This window comes from Globicephala melas, chromosome 9 (assembly GCF_963455315.2).
Source record: "Globicephala melas chromosome 9, mGloMel1.2, whole genome shotgun sequence".
In the NCBI taxonomy this organism is placed as follows: domain Eukaryota; kingdom Metazoa; phylum Chordata; class Mammalia; order Artiodactyla; family Delphinidae; genus Globicephala; species Globicephala melas.
Window position 1 is genome coordinate 46,275,958 of NC_083322.1, and position 16,622 is coordinate 46,292,579.

The 16,622-nt window shown below is 45.7% G+C and overlaps 1 protein-coding gene and 1 long non-coding RNA gene across 4 annotated transcripts in view; one reads left to right on the forward strand and one right to left on the reverse strand.

Moving 5' to 3' along the window:
- Positions 1-16,622, forward strand: part of LOC132597877 (uncharacterized) — a 138,432-nt gene that overhangs the window by 106,806 nt on the left and 15,004 nt on the right. The gene's annotated exons all lie outside the window — the stretch shown is intronic.
- Positions 223-3,676, reverse strand: PRR15 (proline rich 15). 3 transcript variants are annotated; one of them, XM_030856966.2, is made up of 2 exons: positions 3,081-3,676; positions 223-1,340 (listed from the first exon to the last, which is right to left on the reverse strand). In XM_030856966.2, the coding sequence occupies exon 2, from the start codon at positions 1,197-1,199 to the stop codon at positions 810-812; it is 390 nt and encodes a 129-aa protein (XP_030712826.1). In that variant the 5' UTR covers positions 1,200-1,340; positions 3,081-3,676; the 3' UTR covers positions 223-809. The 3 variants fall into 3 exon arrangements, with proteins under 3 accessions (XP_030712826.1, XP_060161459.1, XP_060161458.1); XM_060305476.1 differs by lacking the exon at positions 3,081-3,676 and adding an exon at positions 1,737-1,841; XM_060305475.1 differs by lacking the exon at positions 3,081-3,676 and having other exon boundaries at positions 223-1,470.

Consider the following 16,622-nt stretch of genomic DNA (forward strand, 5'->3'; position numbering starts at 1 on the left):
ACTTGGTTTGTAAATAGGGATATCCAGCTAGCTGTTTCCTATCTGGGTGTTGGTAGTTTGTAGACATGGTCTCCTCCCTGCAGCTTTTCAAGAGGAACTGTCAGGTTATGTGGCAAATGATTAACTCTGTCACCCTGGATTTTGCATGCCTGCTTTTAAGTATGATGAGCTTCAGTCTTGCAATGGAAAAAAAAATACAAAAGTCACCTTAAGTCTTACAGTGCAACAGTTTTAATAGTCCACGCTACAACAGGCAAGTACAGTTTTGCAGTTCAACATTAAAAGCAATCCTGCCTTAATTAAAATGCTTCTACTTAAGAATGCTTCCTGCTCTCTTCCATCCCTTCACTTAAGGTGTGTCTACAAAAGTACTCCTAAAGTGCATTTCTCAGGCATTAAAGATAGCACTGTGATTTGCTTTCCAATAGCAAGTTCGGAATCAGAGCATGCCGTTCTCAGTGGAGGGCTGCGCAATTCCAGCTGAGCTAAGGTCTCTTACAAAAGTACCCTTCTCACTCCCACGGGCGACGCAAACGAGGCCACTGAAGTTTTTTGAAAAAAATTGTGCCAACTTCCTCTGCGGTATCTTCTCTTACCACGAATAAATATTTAATGCATCCTTGAGTCGTGATACACGGAACACGTTGTTTTTTCACGTCAATTTCTAGGAAAATAAACTCTGGAGGCCTTGTGCGAATATTCTGAATTTGGTGGGATGAGACTCCAAGAACAGGGGCGGGGCAGAATTCTCGGGTTTAGACCTGGGGGTTGGGGAGGCGTGGTGCGAAGAGAGTCCCGGAGCGCTTGGGCTACTGCTTGTCCTCGTGCGGGTCACCAGAGAAGCTCGCCTCCTCCGAGGACCTGACTCCCTCGGGGAGCAGAGTGGCGCGCACTTTCCTCTTCTCCTTAAAGCGGCCCGAGCGCGAGATCTTCAAATTTCGGCGGCTGTTGCCCGATTTCTCCCCGCCCAACTTGTCTGGCTTGTGGGGCTCGCCGGCGCCCCCGAGGAGATTGGGATGCTGATTCTCCCGGGAACTGCTAGTCCAGTCGGGGCCAGGCGGGGCGGGCGCCGCGGGTTCCCCGGGGTCAGGCTGGGTGGGAGGCTTCGCACCCCCCGCGGCGTCCTTGCTTTTCTTCCTGCTGTTCTTTAACGAACTCCACCAGGAGCCCGAGCTGCCTGTGCCGCCGCCGTCGGCCATGGCCAGCGGGCCAAGTGGCGGGGGGCGCGGCGAGCGGGGAAGGGCCTCAGCGGCAGCGGCGCCTCTCTCGTCCACCTCGGCCCTGCCCCGGCTTCTCGCAAGCGGGCTGCGGGCTGGGAGCCGCCGAAGCAGAGGCTTGTGCTGGGGAGGAAAACAAAACTTCGTTACTGGGTTTGTCGAAGTCACGTGCCCCTCAATCCCACTTCCTCCCCTTGGCTCCGTCTGGCACCGGGGCGGCTGGGGTCCGAGGGTCCGCAGCCGCGCGGGCCGCAGAGGGCACCGCCGCGCCCCCCCCCCGCCCCCCGCCACGGCGCAGGCGGACCAAGGGCTTCCGGGGCGCCACCCTCTGGTCTCGAGACTGAGTCTTGGCACTCCCTGGCCTCAGCCTTAGTCTGGCTTCCAGGATAGCGCAGTGGTCCGCGCGCGAGGGCCACCCAGGGGTGGGTGCCGGGGCTTCTGGATTAACCAGGCCCCAGAGGGAAAATGGCCTGTCCTGTCACTCCACCCGTTTGTAGACGAAGCCCAAAGGTGACCCACCGGGTCCAGAAGGGCACCTGCGAGGAGGGCGCCCGGAAGCAAGCGCGTCCCCGCTATAGGTGAGCCATGAACATTAGATCCCTGTCAAACAGTTCCGAAATTTCCCTCAAAGGTTTTTGTTCCCTGGACTTCTGTCCCGGGATCCTTTTTGATGTGATTCTTCGGGGGCGGGGCGGGGCGGGGCGTGGGGGGCGGATTTACAGGCCAGTAAGAGCGAGGGACAAGCTCATGGTGTTTGTTTCTTTTAAATTCTGCTTTCGACAAAACTTATGCCTGATGACCTTCAGAGAAGCATGTCTAGACCTAACTTGCCTTGAAAACCGCCATCCTAACGCTTCCTTTTATTTCCCAGAGACCAATCTTGCGTCTCTTTGAAGCCACCCGCTGCCTGCGGTTGAGATGAGCCCAAGTCCCCTTCCCTTAGTTCTGTATTAAAATATGCACCGCGTCTGTTTGTACTAGGCAACTCAACTCATGGGATTTTAAGTTACAAATTAAAGGCTTCTGTTCTTTTCCTTGCGCAATTCCCTCCTCCAAAGGAGAGAGCGCACAACCAAGAACTCCAATTTGCCTCTTCCCAGCTTTTAAAATAGCACTGCGGAGCGAAAAGGCTGTTTGTTAGCACTTAAGGTGAGAATATCGGAAGCGAGGCTCCTCTGCTCATTTTCTGTGCTGGGCACTAACTCCACGAACGAGCAGGATTCGCTGGCGCCGCGGCTCATTTCCAGGTTTCCGCTGGGCTCCTTCCCATCCCACGCGCCCGGCGCTGCTGGGATTCGCCCGCTCTGGAGAGCGAAAATTCGGCGGTGTCTGTGGTTTGGAGGTTCTCCTTCCCCAACCGGGGGGAGACAGCCGGAGGGCCTACGCCGGCGGCCGCAGCGGCCTCCCCTGAGCAAGGAGACCTTGGCACCAGCTCCTCCCCAGAACGCCCCGAGGGCACACTCGACTTGAAAACAATAGAAGAAAAAATGGCCAAAAGTTCTTTCCTTACAGAAGGCACCCACACCCTCAGGCACAGTTTGCAGTTGGGTTTGCAAACATCCATTCCCCCTCCGCTTTATAGATCGGAAAAGCACCCCCAACTTATTCACTGGTGGTGGTGGTGCTGGTGATAGTGGTGGGTGTTCCTGATGCTACTTTCAGTCTTCTACCCTACGCTTTCTTCTCCACAATCAACGTTGTATGCACGGAAGGGTTTTGCACAAATTGCTCATGGGAAAGATTGCAAATTACGCAGAACGCCTGCAGCTAGTAACTTCTCCTCGGGCGCTGAGGGAGCGCCCCAGCGTGACACCCCGGAATGGGCTCTGTCTTGGCGGACGGAGAATCACCCTGATCGCTCACCTGCTCAGGCTTCCCAGGACCCCGCGGCTCCGCGCCTCTCTTCCCGCGCAGAGTCGGGAGGGGGTGCGCTTGGGTTAATCTGGAAGTCGGGGCGCGGCGTCCCTCTGCGCGGTCTTGGAGAGGTCAGGTTTCTTTCTGGAAGGTGTGCTAGCCGAAATCGCCGCAGTCCAGCTAAGCCGATTGCTGTTGCTGGTCTCCCCTGGCTCCTCCAGCTTCCTGGCGCAGCGGCGGCAGTAGCCCGGAGCTCGAAGTACTGTTGGCTCCGACCGGAGGCCGCCCCTGCGAGTGAGTGCCAGGCTCACTGCCCCAGGTGAATGGCCAGGCAGTCTCTCCCGCCTAGTAGCCTTTCATTCTCCCTTTCCCTGATAGCGCCGCCCGGGAGCCGCAGGGAGATGGGATCTCAGGGGCTCACTCTGATGCATTGAAGCTCCCTACCGCGTCGGTCCTCCGCGCGGGGAAAGACATCTGCTCACCTGCTGGTTATTCGCCAAGTGATTCTAGAAACCAGAGCCCCGGGGCAGCGGGAAGAAAAAAATAATAACCCAGGAGGCGGCCACTGCTGCCACAGGTGCAGGTAGGAAGTTCGCGTTCCCGCCTTCCAGGGACGAGATTGGACCAGGTCGCCTACGTGGCGCCAGCCTTGGGATGTCTGATTGGAGAAAGGCTGCGTGCGCCTCTCGCGAGTCGGACTCCTGAAGAAGAAACGGTAGAGGAGACCGGAGGCCGGGAGACCGAGGCTGCAGGTGGGCTCCGGCGGATATACGTCGCAGCTCTCTCTCCCTCTGCCCCTACCCCAATTTCTTTTTTTCCTTTCCTCTCCGCGTCCCCAACCGTGGCCACTCAGCTCCCAGAATCTCAAGTTCTGTAACTTACAGGAGCCGTTCCATACCCAGGCACAGTGTTGCAGAGTTGCAGGCGCCCTGAGTTGAAAGGCTGTAATATTAACAAGGTCGTTATGTGCCAGCCAGGCGCTCTTCCAAGCGCTTTCTGTGGATTAACTTATTTACTCCTCCTCACAGCAACCCTAGGAGGTAAGAACTATTGTTATCCTCACTTGAGGATAACTTAGCTCTGAAAGGCTAAAGGGTTGCCCAAGGTTGCACGGCTGGTGAGTGGCAGAGCCGGATTTGTACCCTGGAGACCTGACTCCGGCTCCCGCGGTCTTAACCGGCACCTTATACCGCAGCCTGCCAGTCAGTGTCGGTCTCTTAGCGTGACTCAGTGAGGATGTGACTTTCCTTCCCTCAGGTCTAGAAGTCCGTGGACAGCCACCGCGCCTGAGGAGTACAGATCCAGCCCTGAGCTGGAAGTCAAGTGAACCCGCGGATGGCGTCAAGTTTCAGGAGGCTTTTGTTCCCAGGAACATATGGGTGCTTTTTATTACCTGGACAGAAAGGTTTTGACATAGGGCATTTTCACTAATAAGGCAGAGGTGCAACCGGCTGCATCTTCTAGGATGCTTTTATTTTTCAAAGAACTATTTTGATGTTCACTGAGCTCGTGTGTAACTCCTCTGAAGGACTGCGTATGGAGCAACTGACATCCCAGCATCTTTGTTCTGAGGATTTTCTAAAGTGGTGAAGTAGTGAAAGACATGATGCCTACCTATTGCATAACTTACAATATGGAATTCATAGGAAGAAATTTTTATAGAGTATTTCAATGTATGAAATATGGTAAAATATGAATATTTTATATCCTTAACTTAGTTTAGCATTCTTGGATTTTTAAATGATATGCACAGCAGCGTGTATTTGAAAGTGATACATTTCCATATATTTCTTGGGATTCGTTTTAGAGAGGAAACTTGCAATCGTAGCACCAGAACTGAACAAAGACAGGCCACCAACCATGAGAGGAGGACGGGATACATCGTCATAGTGCCAAGGAGGAAAGTCCTGTCTGAAGAACCCTCACCGCTAGAAAGTGGTGGAGCTGGGTTCCAAACGTTGTTTGTTGATCAAATGGGTGAAAGAAGGAAGACATTTAGGAAAAGAAAATGAGTCCTGCAAATGGCTTCTCATCTAGCATGATTTAACAAAGGGCCAGCATTTTCTAAATAGATGAACATCAGCTAACTGCTGAAATTAAAAAATTCATTCTCTTCCATCCCTCCCGTTTGTATTTAACAACTTTGAATATTTCTGTATTTCATTGACTTGATAACACCTTATAAATAACCCTTGCATGCAGTAAAAACATTTAAATGGAGACATGAAAACTAAGGAGAAATGAGGCAGAAGGGACTAGGGAGGTGGAGAATGGGTGTCCCTCCAGACAGAGGGAATAGCACGTGCAAAAGCCATGAGCTGTGAAGGAGCTTAGGATTTTTAAGGAGCAAAGAGGTGGTCAGTGTGATCTGAGTACAAAGTGAGCTGAAGCACCGCAGGAGACAAAGCTAGAAAGGTGGGTGCGACCAGACCCTTCAGGACCTGGTAGGACTTTTGAACATAATCCATTATAGAGGAAGTGACATGGTAAGATTTGCATTTAAAATATCACTGAAACTGTAAAGAGTGGATGGTAGAGTGGACAAGGTGGGGCTACAGGAAAACCAGTCTGGAACTGTTGGGGTAGTTCAGGTGGGATATTTTGATGGCTGGTGGGAGGGTGCTGGCAGTGGGGGAGGTGAGAAGAATTAGATGTATGCAAAAGAGAGTTAGGAGGTAAAATCAACAGGACACGCTTTCATTCAGTTCATACAAAAGAGGAGCCTGAGTTTAACTAGAGGCTTAAAACAGATGCTTTTACAGTCTTCCTTGTAACTAGGAGCATGCATGTGATCTAGTTCTGACTTATGGGGCTATAAGGAAGACTTCTGGAAATGTTTCTTCCTAAATACAGGACAGAGGGCTTGCCTGGTGGCGCAGTGGTTGAGAATCTGCCTGCCAATGCAGGGGACACGGGTTCGAGCCCTGGTCTGGGAAGATCCCACGTGCCGCGGAGCAACTGGGCCCGTGAGCCACAACTACTGAGCCTGTGCGTCTGGAACCTGTTCTCGGCAACAAGAGAGGCCGCGATAGTGAGAGGCCCGCACACCGCGATGAAGAGTGGCCCCCACCTGCCGCAACTAGAGAAAGCCCTCGCACAGAAACGAGGACGCAACACAGCCAAAAATAAATATGACTAAATAAATTTGAAAAAAAAATACAGGACAGAGCCTTCTGAGAGAAGAACATCTTTTGCAATACCCTTGATTCTTATGTTTAAGTACAGTGTGAGGATGTGCAGCAGCCATTGTGCAACAGTGAGGCAACAGACATGGAAATAAAACCCAGCACACTAAGGATGATGGCATGGGAGTGTGACAAGTGTTTGGGTCCTTCATGATACTGGTGAGCCCTGAAAGAACCCTGGGATGACGTATCTCTTGACTACTAGTTCCGTGAGATAAGGTGGATTCCTATGGTTTAACCGCAGCTTTAAATACAGTTTTCCGTTACTTGCAGCCCCAAACATTCCTTCTTGGTACAGTCTAGTAGAGTTATAGAAAAAACATATATTGTTCAAAAGGCAAAAAGGTAGTGTTGTCACATTTTTTCCTTGACCAATATGAAAAGTTCTTTCTGGAAGAAGGGCTTAGTGAAATGTTTAAGTGATGGGGAAGTTTTTAGAGGTGGGGATGCATCTGCAAAACAAGGCACTTCACTGAAAAGGCTTGGAGTTGGAACTTCCCTGGAGGTCTGATGGTTAAGACGCCACACTCTCAATGTAGGGGGCATGCGTTCAATCCCTGGCCAGGGAACTAAGATGCCACATGGCAAGGCCAAAAAAAAAAAAAAAAAAAAGAGGCTTGGAGTTAAGGGAATGAGTGGATAAAGGTATGTGTACATGTGTACATACGGTGGCAAGGAGCATCGGATTATCTGAGATCTCATGGTAGTTTGACTTTTAAAGATAGAATTTTAAATCAAAACAATTGACTTATTTTCCTCCATTTATTGAATCTAGAACTGTTTAAATCTATAAAAATTTTCATAACCAATTCCATGAAAAAAAACCCACCCCAGGGCTTCCCTGGTGGTGCAGTGGTTGGGGGTCCGCCTGCTGATGCAGGGGACACGGGTTCGTGCCCCGGTCCGGAGGATTCCACATGCCGCAGAGCGGCTGGGCCCGTGAGCCATGGCCGCTGAGCCTGCGCATCCGGAGCCTGTGCTCTGCAACGGGAGAGGCCACAACAGTGAGAGGCCCGTGTACCAAAAAATAAAAAAAATGAAAAAAATAACCCACCCCAAACCAAAAAACAACAAAGAGGGTTAGTGTTAAACAAATATAGTTGTGTTCTGTAACTATTGATCTAGGAATCCTGCTGTTTGCTTCTATAAGGAGAACATGGGCTGTCCTAAACCTCTGTGTTGGTAAGCTATGAATACAGTATAGATGCATTTAAAAGTTGATTTATCTACCCGGTGAATAGTAGGTGACTTTCAATGTTACAGAATTTAAATATGCTTAGATTGGGCATTGCTTACATTTCTTTATAATATTTTTTTCTTGTCATTTTTTACTTTTCAAAAATGTGTTGATGGTTTGAGAAAGGACACAGTTTCTTTCTTCTCTTCTTTTTTTAAAAAATTAAATTGTTGGGGCTTCCCTGGTGGCGCAGTGGTTGAGAGTCTGCCTGCTGATGCAGGGGACATGGGTTCGTGCCCTGGTCCGGGAAGATCCCACATGCCGCGGAGCAGCTGGGCCCGTGAGCCATGGCCGCTGAGCCTGTGCGTCCGGAGCCTGTGCTCCGCAACGGGAGAGGCCACAACAGTGAGAGGCCCACGTACCGCAAAAAAAAAAAAAAAATTGTTTCTTTCTCAGGTGACCCTTTAAGTGCAATAAATGATTACACTAAAAGACAATAGATAATGAATTTCTAGAGAGCAGGATTTGCATACTAGAAATGAAAAGAGGAACTTTAGAAGTTCAACTTGGCATTTGCAATCCTAGCAAATCTGGCATTGTATCAGAGGCTGAGAAATTGATTCTCTTCCTTTAAAGCATTTATGGTGGGAACAGGGCAAAGGAAAACACATGATGAGAAAAGTTAAGAAATACAGCTAATCGGAAAAGATAGGCAGAACACTCTATGACATAAATCACAGCAAGATCCTTTTTGACCCACCTCCTAGAGAAATGGAAATAAAACCAAAAATAAACAAATGGGACCCAATGAAACTTAAAAGGTTTTGCACAACAAAGGAAAACATAAACAAGACAAAAAGACAACCCTCAATATGGGAGAAAATATCTGCAAATGAAGCAACTGACAAGGGGTTAATCTCCAAAATTTACAAGCAGCTCATGCAGCTTAATATCAAAAAAACAAACAACCCAATCCAAAAATGGGCAGAAGACCTGAATAGACATTTCTCCAAAGAAGATATACAGATTGCCAACAAACACATGAAAAGATGCTCAACATCACTAATCATTAGAGAAATGCAAATCAAAACTACAATGAGGTATCACCTCACACCAGTCAGAATGGCCATCATCAAAAAGTCTACAAACAATAAACGCTGGAGAGGGTGTGGAGAAAAGGGAGCCCTCTTGCACTACTGGTGGGAATGTAAATTGATACAGCCACTATGGAGAACAGTATGGAGGTTCCTTAAAAAAGTAAAAATAGAACTTCCATACAATCCAGCAATCCCACTACTGGGCATATACCCTGAGAAAACCATAATTCAAAAAGTGTCATGTACCACAGTGTTCATTGCAGCTCTATTTACAATAGACAGGACATGGAAGCAACCTAAGTGTCCATCGACATATGAATGGATAAAGAAGATATGGCACATATATACAATGGAGTATCACTCAGCCATAAAAAGAAACGAAGTTGAGTTATTTGTAGTGAGGTGGATGGACCTAGAGTCTGTCATACAGAGTGAAATAAGAAAGAGAAAAACAAATACCATATGCTAACACATATATATGGAATCTAAAAAAAAAAAAAAGAAAAAAGTTCTGAAAAACCTAGGAGCAGGACAGGAATAAAGACACAGACGCAGAGAATGGACTTGAGGACATGGGGAGGGGGAAGGGTAAGCTGGGACGAAGTGAGGGAGTGGCATGGAGATATATACACTACCTAATGTAAAACAGATAGCTAGTGGGAAGCAGCTGCATAGCACAGGGAGTTCGGCTCAGTGCTCTGTGACCACTTAGAGGGGTGGGATAGGGAGGGTGGGAGGGAGACGCAAGAGGGAGGATGGGGATATATGTATATGTATAGCTGATTCACTTTGTTATAAAGCAGAAACACACCACTGTAAAGCAATTATACTCCAATAAAGATGTTAAAAATATACAGCTAATCAAAATGAAGAAAATAAAGGTGATTTATAGTCTCTTCACTCAAGGAAAACTATGGCCCACATTTTCACATTTACTCCATTCATCCTACCCCTTCCCTATCCCCCTTCCCTCCCTTCCATCATCCTTTTCTTTTATGGACTCTTCCATTCTTTGAAAATTAGATTTGTCTCTCCTATGGCCTTTTCCTTTATAGTCACCCGTGTACTTGTAGTTTAATATTTATTTTCTCCTTTCTGTGTATGCACATCAGTGTTGTTGGATTTAGCCTGTAAACTTTTAAAAATAAATTTATTTATTTATTTATTTTTGGTTGCCTTGGGTCTTCGTTGTTTTGCGTGGGCTTTCTCTAGTTGCTGGCAAGCGGTGGTTACTCTTCATTGTGGTACGTAAGCTTCTCATTGTGGTGGCTTCTCCTGTTGCAGAGCACGGGCTCTAGGCGTGTGAGCTTCAGTAGCTGTGAGGCACGGGCTTAGATGCTCTGGGGCATGTGGGATCTTCCTGGACCAGGGCTAGAACCTGTGTCCGCTGCACTGGCAGGCAAATTCTTAACCACTGCACCACCAGGCAAGTCCCTAGTCTGTAAACTTTTAAAGAGAGGGTGTTGCACCTGTGCCTGAATTTGGAATCCACTGTTCACATCATCTCATCCTGTGCCCTGTCAGGTTAACATGAATGCATACCTAGAAGTATAAAAATTATAGTCACGGGCTTCCCTGGTGGCGCAGTGGTTGAGAGTCCGCCTGACGATGCAGGGCACACAGGTTCGTGCCCCGGTCCGGGAAGATCCCACATGCCTCAGAGCGGCTGGGCCCGTGAGCCATGGCCGCTGAGCCTGTGCGTCCGGAGCCTGTGCTCCGCAACGGGAGAGGCCACAACAGTGAGAGGCCCGCGTACCGCAAAAAAAGAAAAAACAAACAAAATTACAGTCACAAAATATGACTAATCATGTCAGTTTCACACTTGACCTAAGCAAGGCTGGTTTGTACAGTTCCGCCTCCCTCCAAAATTCAGTCGACACCAGCTGACTCTTTGTAACTTCCCACACCTCCTCCTTTTGTGGATCTGGTTCCTTTAGTATTCTTGGATATCATTGTATGTTCCTCATTTTCCTTAAAAAATTATTTGTAAGAAAATTTAAGACCTAAGACAAAAGTCACTTTTTCTAGAAAGGATTTTCAAGAGTTTAGGGACACTACCAGGCAGGACCACTTTACACTCAGTTCATGGCTTGAGGATTTTGGGATAACCAAAAACAAGAGATCCACAGGACCATTAGCCTGTAGTCACACTCCAGGGACAAGTCCATTCCCTCCCTACCCGCCTCCCCATCTTTTCTGCTCCAAATTAACTTAATTGTCCATGAAGACCTGTTGGGGGGATGGGTATAGTTTACTTCTGAGCTGCCCGGAGCCTGAGGGTATGGCCCTTTGGGGTCTGACACTTATCAAGGGAAAAATCTTCTATTAATTGCTCTATTTTGGATGAGCCCTACACTCACTTATAATTCTGTCCCTTATGCTCCAGGCGGCTATGAAAACTGAAATTGTTTTGGTGCCCAATTTTTTCCAGCAGGAGAATTCAGCCAAATAACCTAGCTGCCACTGACAGGAGTGGGTGTGTTTTAATTTTATTGTCAATTGTTTGCTTGATGTTTGTCCCTGCGACTAGATTATAATTTTCTTATTTATTTATTGTCTGACTCCCTCACTAGAAAATGAGTTCCATTTTATTTAATGATCATTTACAGAACACTTTCTGTGTACTGGGTACATTTCTAATTGCTTTATAAATATTAAGTCATTTAATCTTCCTGAAAGCCCTGTGAAATAGGTACTATTATTATTATAGATGAGGTAACTGAGACACTAAGAACTTAAGTTACTTGCCCAAGGTGACACAGCCAGTAAGTATTAGAGCCAGCATTTGACCCCAGGAAAACTGGCTTCAGAGTCCAGGGACTAACTCCTCTCTGTGCTGTGTCTCTCCGTGAGCACTAGGACAGGTCACTAATGAGTCTTTAGGACCTGGCATCTGCCTGACAATAACAGTTCTTACTATTGTTGAATGCATGACCATCCAATGCAGAAATGTGAATGCTTTCTTGGTTAAAATATGACCAACTTGTAAAAAGAAATGTACTAAAAGTGGCAATGAAATAAAATTTCAATCTGTCATTACAGGTAATAATAGCCTGATTTTCTTTAATTCTGAGGAGTGAGTACAGTAGGTAGACCAAATTATCTGATAAATTTTTGCTTTTTTCTTAAAATTGTAAGAGCACTATCATGTTGCAATACCCTTTGAAGGAGATGTGGTTAGGTGGTAAATGCGGATGGGGAAGAATAAAGTAATACCAGAGGATGGCTGATGAGATTTTATTAAATATTGTACTTGGGGAATAAATGAATGATCTAGAGGACATGGCCTTTCAGAACAGGGCTCCACAGCACATCTTGACTCTCTCAGGAAACAAAGATAATTCTACTTTATTGTTTATTAGAAAATCACTGATGTAAATAAAAGTCATGTGTTACCACGCAAGGTAATGTTCTCTGGCTGGTCACCTGGTTCCAGGTCAGGCCCAGGGTAAACTAGATCCTGTAAAGGGTGACTTGCTATCTGCAGTTGTTCATTTCCATTTTCAAAGGGTTGATTCAGTTATGCTCCGTTCACCAGGTTATATTTTCTCTTTATGGTTTGTCGATGTGTCAGCTCATTACGTCACATGTGCACAGGGAGGAGGTGGATATCTGATGGAAGGGTAACATGATGCAGGAAGGGAATCTTTTGGTTTCATCATTTGCATCAAGGCCAGTGTCAAAACATAGTTAGAAATCCATAAGAAATAGCTGCTTTCCTAAGTCAAAGGCTGTCAGGGGAGGTGCACCAACGTTTTGGCACTCAGCTTTCTGTTCGGTGCCAACACAGGTAAATCTCCCATTGTACACTCCAGTGAACATTCAGTTTCATCTACTTGATGTCATTTCACTTACCTACTGGGGGAAACTACTTCAGCTGCAGCTATAAAACTTTTATAATAATGGCAAATTTTAAATTCTTACTCTGGGCTTTCACTTTACTATGTGCTTATCCAAAAGTGGAAAGTGTTCTCACTGTTTTAATGGTAGAGCAACCCTGAGAGAGAGATATTACAAGTTCTACAGTTTTATCCTAGAAATTTGAAGCAAGTTGCTCCAAGTCACAGGACCAGAAGAGGTGCAGTTATTTTGATTCGGTTTGAGTTACTCTTTCCCTAGTACAATGTTCTTTTAATATTGATATTTGAATCTCATATTGCCTTTTAGTTAATCATTAGATCAATAAATAGTTGTTGGTATCCAGGCTATTACATCAAAAGAGGTAGTCATACTTAAAAGATTCGAATTAGGTCATCGTCTTCTAAGTTTCCCACTTAGAATAATGCTAAATCATATGTGGTTGCTTAAATATTAAAGCCCTATGGAATCACAGAGCACTCAAAGCTCAAGTTAACACTGGGAATTGTAATTATATACATTTCTTGTGAAAAGACTTGATGGTTGGTTTGAATTACGAGCTGTGTGGCTTTGAGAAAATTACTTAATATCTTTAGGCTCCGGTTTCCTTAAATGTAAAGTGGGGATAATACTATCTACTTCTCTGGATCGTTGCCAAGATTAAAGCAGACAATACATTTATTAAAGTCCCCAGCACAGTGCCTGACACGCAATAGGCACTCAGTAAATGTTAGTTTCTCCTTGACTGATTTCTTTCATTGGCTGTGTAGGAAAATCATGTAAACAGACTCTACAGATCAATGACTTCCAAGTGCTTTTGGAAAATAATGGGTAGAGAGTCTTAAAGTTCACTGTCATTATTGTTGGTTAGGGCCCATTGCTTCCCCCCCTAAGAACATCAGGTTAAAATTTACTGCAGAGTATTTAATATACAACAATTTGCTCTGAATCTAACTTTTTTTTCAGGAACATACTTAATGATTAAATCAAATCAAGCAGAAGTTTTCTGTATGTGATTCAAGAACGCTCTTCATCCTTTCGGCACCGAAATTGCATTACCTGTCATTGAAGGAGGAAGTGTGCTCAGTTAAGCTTGAAAGCAATGTTACCAGAAAAGGATTAACAAATCGTAAGGCAGAATCCTTAGAAGTAAGGTCACTACCAGAATGCGGCTGAGGCACGAGCCAAGGAATATGTTTAATATGTGTTGCCCCTTTAGCTCCTGGAATCTTAATATATAATCCACATCACTGAATCAGACCCAAAGGAGGGAAAGAACAGGAGCATCATGTCTCTGCTATGTAGACACGGCATGATTAATTATTTTAAAAAATTAGTTTTTATTTTATTTAAGTAATCTATGCACACAGAGTTCAAAAGTCAAATGTTATTAAGGCGATTATAGCACATTACAGGGGTTTCTTATCTCATTCCTTCCCTTAGTTCTCTTCCCCAACCACCTTCAACAATTTTGGCTTTTTGTTTCCGACATGTGCACATCTCTATATTTCTAATTAATTTGTGTATTATGCTCTCTTTTGATTTATCGATATTTAACCTCTATTAATTTCTTATTATGGTATTTGAGCCTTTTGTTCTCTTATACCACCATGCCTTCTGCTTCCTTTCTCTCCTATCCCAGTACAGTGGTCATATTACAGCCTTTGTTTAATTGACAATTGCATGTTGATATTATTGTGCGTTTGTAAATATTGTTCAGGCTAAGCATTATAGTGTACAGAACATTATATTTGCTTTCCTACTTTTTGTCTTTTCCTAAAATTAATAATGGCCTCTCCCTACCCACCCTCCCCCCACCTCAACCCTTTCAATCTGCTTGTTTTTAGTCCTGTTTCTAATTCTTTCTACGCTTTCCAATGGCTTCTTGGTGCACTTTTCTACAAGTGCTATCATATCAGTATATATGTGTTCCATTTTGTTTTTCCTAAAAATATCCCTCCTGGGCATCCCTGCTGGCGCAGTGGTTGAGAGTCCACCTGCCGATGCAGGGGGCACGGGTTCGTGCCCCGGTCTGGGAAGATCCCACATGCCCTGGAGCAGCTGGGCCCGTAAGCCATGGCCGCTGAGCCTGCGCGTCCAGAGCCTGTGCTCCGCAACGGGAGAGGCCACAACGGTGAGAGGCCCGCGTACCGCCAAAAAAAAAAAAAAAATCCCTCCTGGACACTTCCTTCTCCTTCCATAGGGACTGACCTCTCTCGGTCTGTTGCACAGTCTCCTCCTGGGGATGCCTTGAGTCTCCTTCTTTCTTGGTGGAGTTGCTTGTTTTGCTGGAGCACATTGTCAGATGGGGCAGCAGCAGAAGGTATCATGGTGGCCGTCTTCACCGTGGCTGTCTCTTTAGCCACACAGTTCCATCTGGACTGTTTATCCCCCATGCCTTGCACACATCATCCTCCTGGGAGATCTTTCTACCCTTATTCTGGACAGTCCCTTTGTGCCAAAGGTGCAAAGTGAATCTTGACGTAAACATCACACAGTATAATTAATAATTAGATCATGGATTTTAAATGTAAAAATATAAAACTTTTAGAAGAAAATATAGAATGTCTTTGGGACCTAGGGCTAAGTGAGGAGTTCATAGACATGGCTAAAACGAAGATCCATAAAAGAAAAAATAACTAAGTTGGGCTTCATCAAAACGGAGAAAAACTTTGGCTCTGAAAAACACTCTGTTAAGAGGATGTAAAGACAAACTACAGACTAGGAGAAAATATTTGCAAACCATATATACCTAAAATATATAAAGGACTCTCAAAATTCTATAGTGAAAAAGAATCAATTATGAAATGGGCAAAAGACTTGAACAGTTGTTTCACTAAATTGGAGACACAGATGACAAATAACCACATGAAAAGATGTTCAGCATCATTAACCATTAGTGAAATGCAAATGCGAACCACAGTGAGATATCAACATGAACTTATCAGAATGACTGAAATAGAAAATAATGATGACACCAAATGCTAGTGAGGCTGTGGAGAAACTGAATCACTTACACGTTGCTGGTGGGAATGTGAAATGGTCCAGCTGCTCTGGAAAACAGCTTGATAGTTTCTTAAAAAAACTAAACATGCAAATATGACCCAGAAATTGCACCCTTTCCAAACTGGAAACAATCCAGATGCCCTTCAGTGGGTGAAAGGCAAAACAGACTGTGGAAAATCCATACCATGGAATGTTTCTCAGCAATAGAAAAGGATAGCTTACTGAATCTTAGGAATCATTTGGAATTGTTGACGGATAGCATTGGAAGGTGGAGTAGATGTGATTGCCTACAGAGAAAGTACGGCAAGAAGGCAGCCTTGGAGAGTGTTCCAAGGGACTTGGAGAGTTCTAGAGGGAGAATGGGCAGAGGAGCCTGGGCAGAGGATGGGGGCGAGGGTGGTGTCACAGCAGCCGAGAGAGAGGGGGTTGGAGAAGAAGGGAGTGGTCAACTGTGCCAGCAAATGAGAAGCCAAGTAAGCAGAGACCCGAAGCTGCAGTGAGGTTGATGGGGCTCCAGGGAGAGCACTCTGGGGGGGGAGCACAAGCACTGAAGCTTGACCTGGTGGTATGAAGGTGTGTCGCAGCACCTCCACACCTGCTCCTGTGCCATCTGGCCTCAGTGATAACCCATGAGGTTGGTGGGTCGGGCAGACAAGCAGGCATTAATTTTCAAGTTTCAGAGGGGAGAAACCTGGGGCTCAGAAATGTTGGAAGCCTTGATCTGTGACCGAGCCAGGTCTTGTGGCTCTAAATTCAGTGCTCTTGTAGGGCTCCCATGATGGCTTTCCACCACATCACAGCACAGGGCAGGTGTGGCTTGGCTTCAAAAACCCATTGGACAGTCAACTGCTAGAATCCCCCTATAATGTGCTAGGCAGCAATGTGATGTCCTGTAACTCTGAAGAAAGCTTACTAAGGCTTACTTAGTGTAAGTATTCTCATAAAAGTTTCCCACAGCTCTTGAGTTTTTAGACACACATTTGTCTTACTGTGTGCCCCAAATACTATACTGAGTGCTGTACGTAGATTATCTTAAGCCTCACAATTACTTCACGGAATATGTACCGACACTAGTTCATTATAATGACAAGGAAACTGAGGCCTAAGAAGTAAAGTAACTTTCCCAAATTATACTATCAGAAAGTGATAAGAGGCAGGATTGAAACAACGGGGTTGTAACCTGCAATTGAACTTGTGTAACAGGCAATTGAACTAGAGACTTAGATCT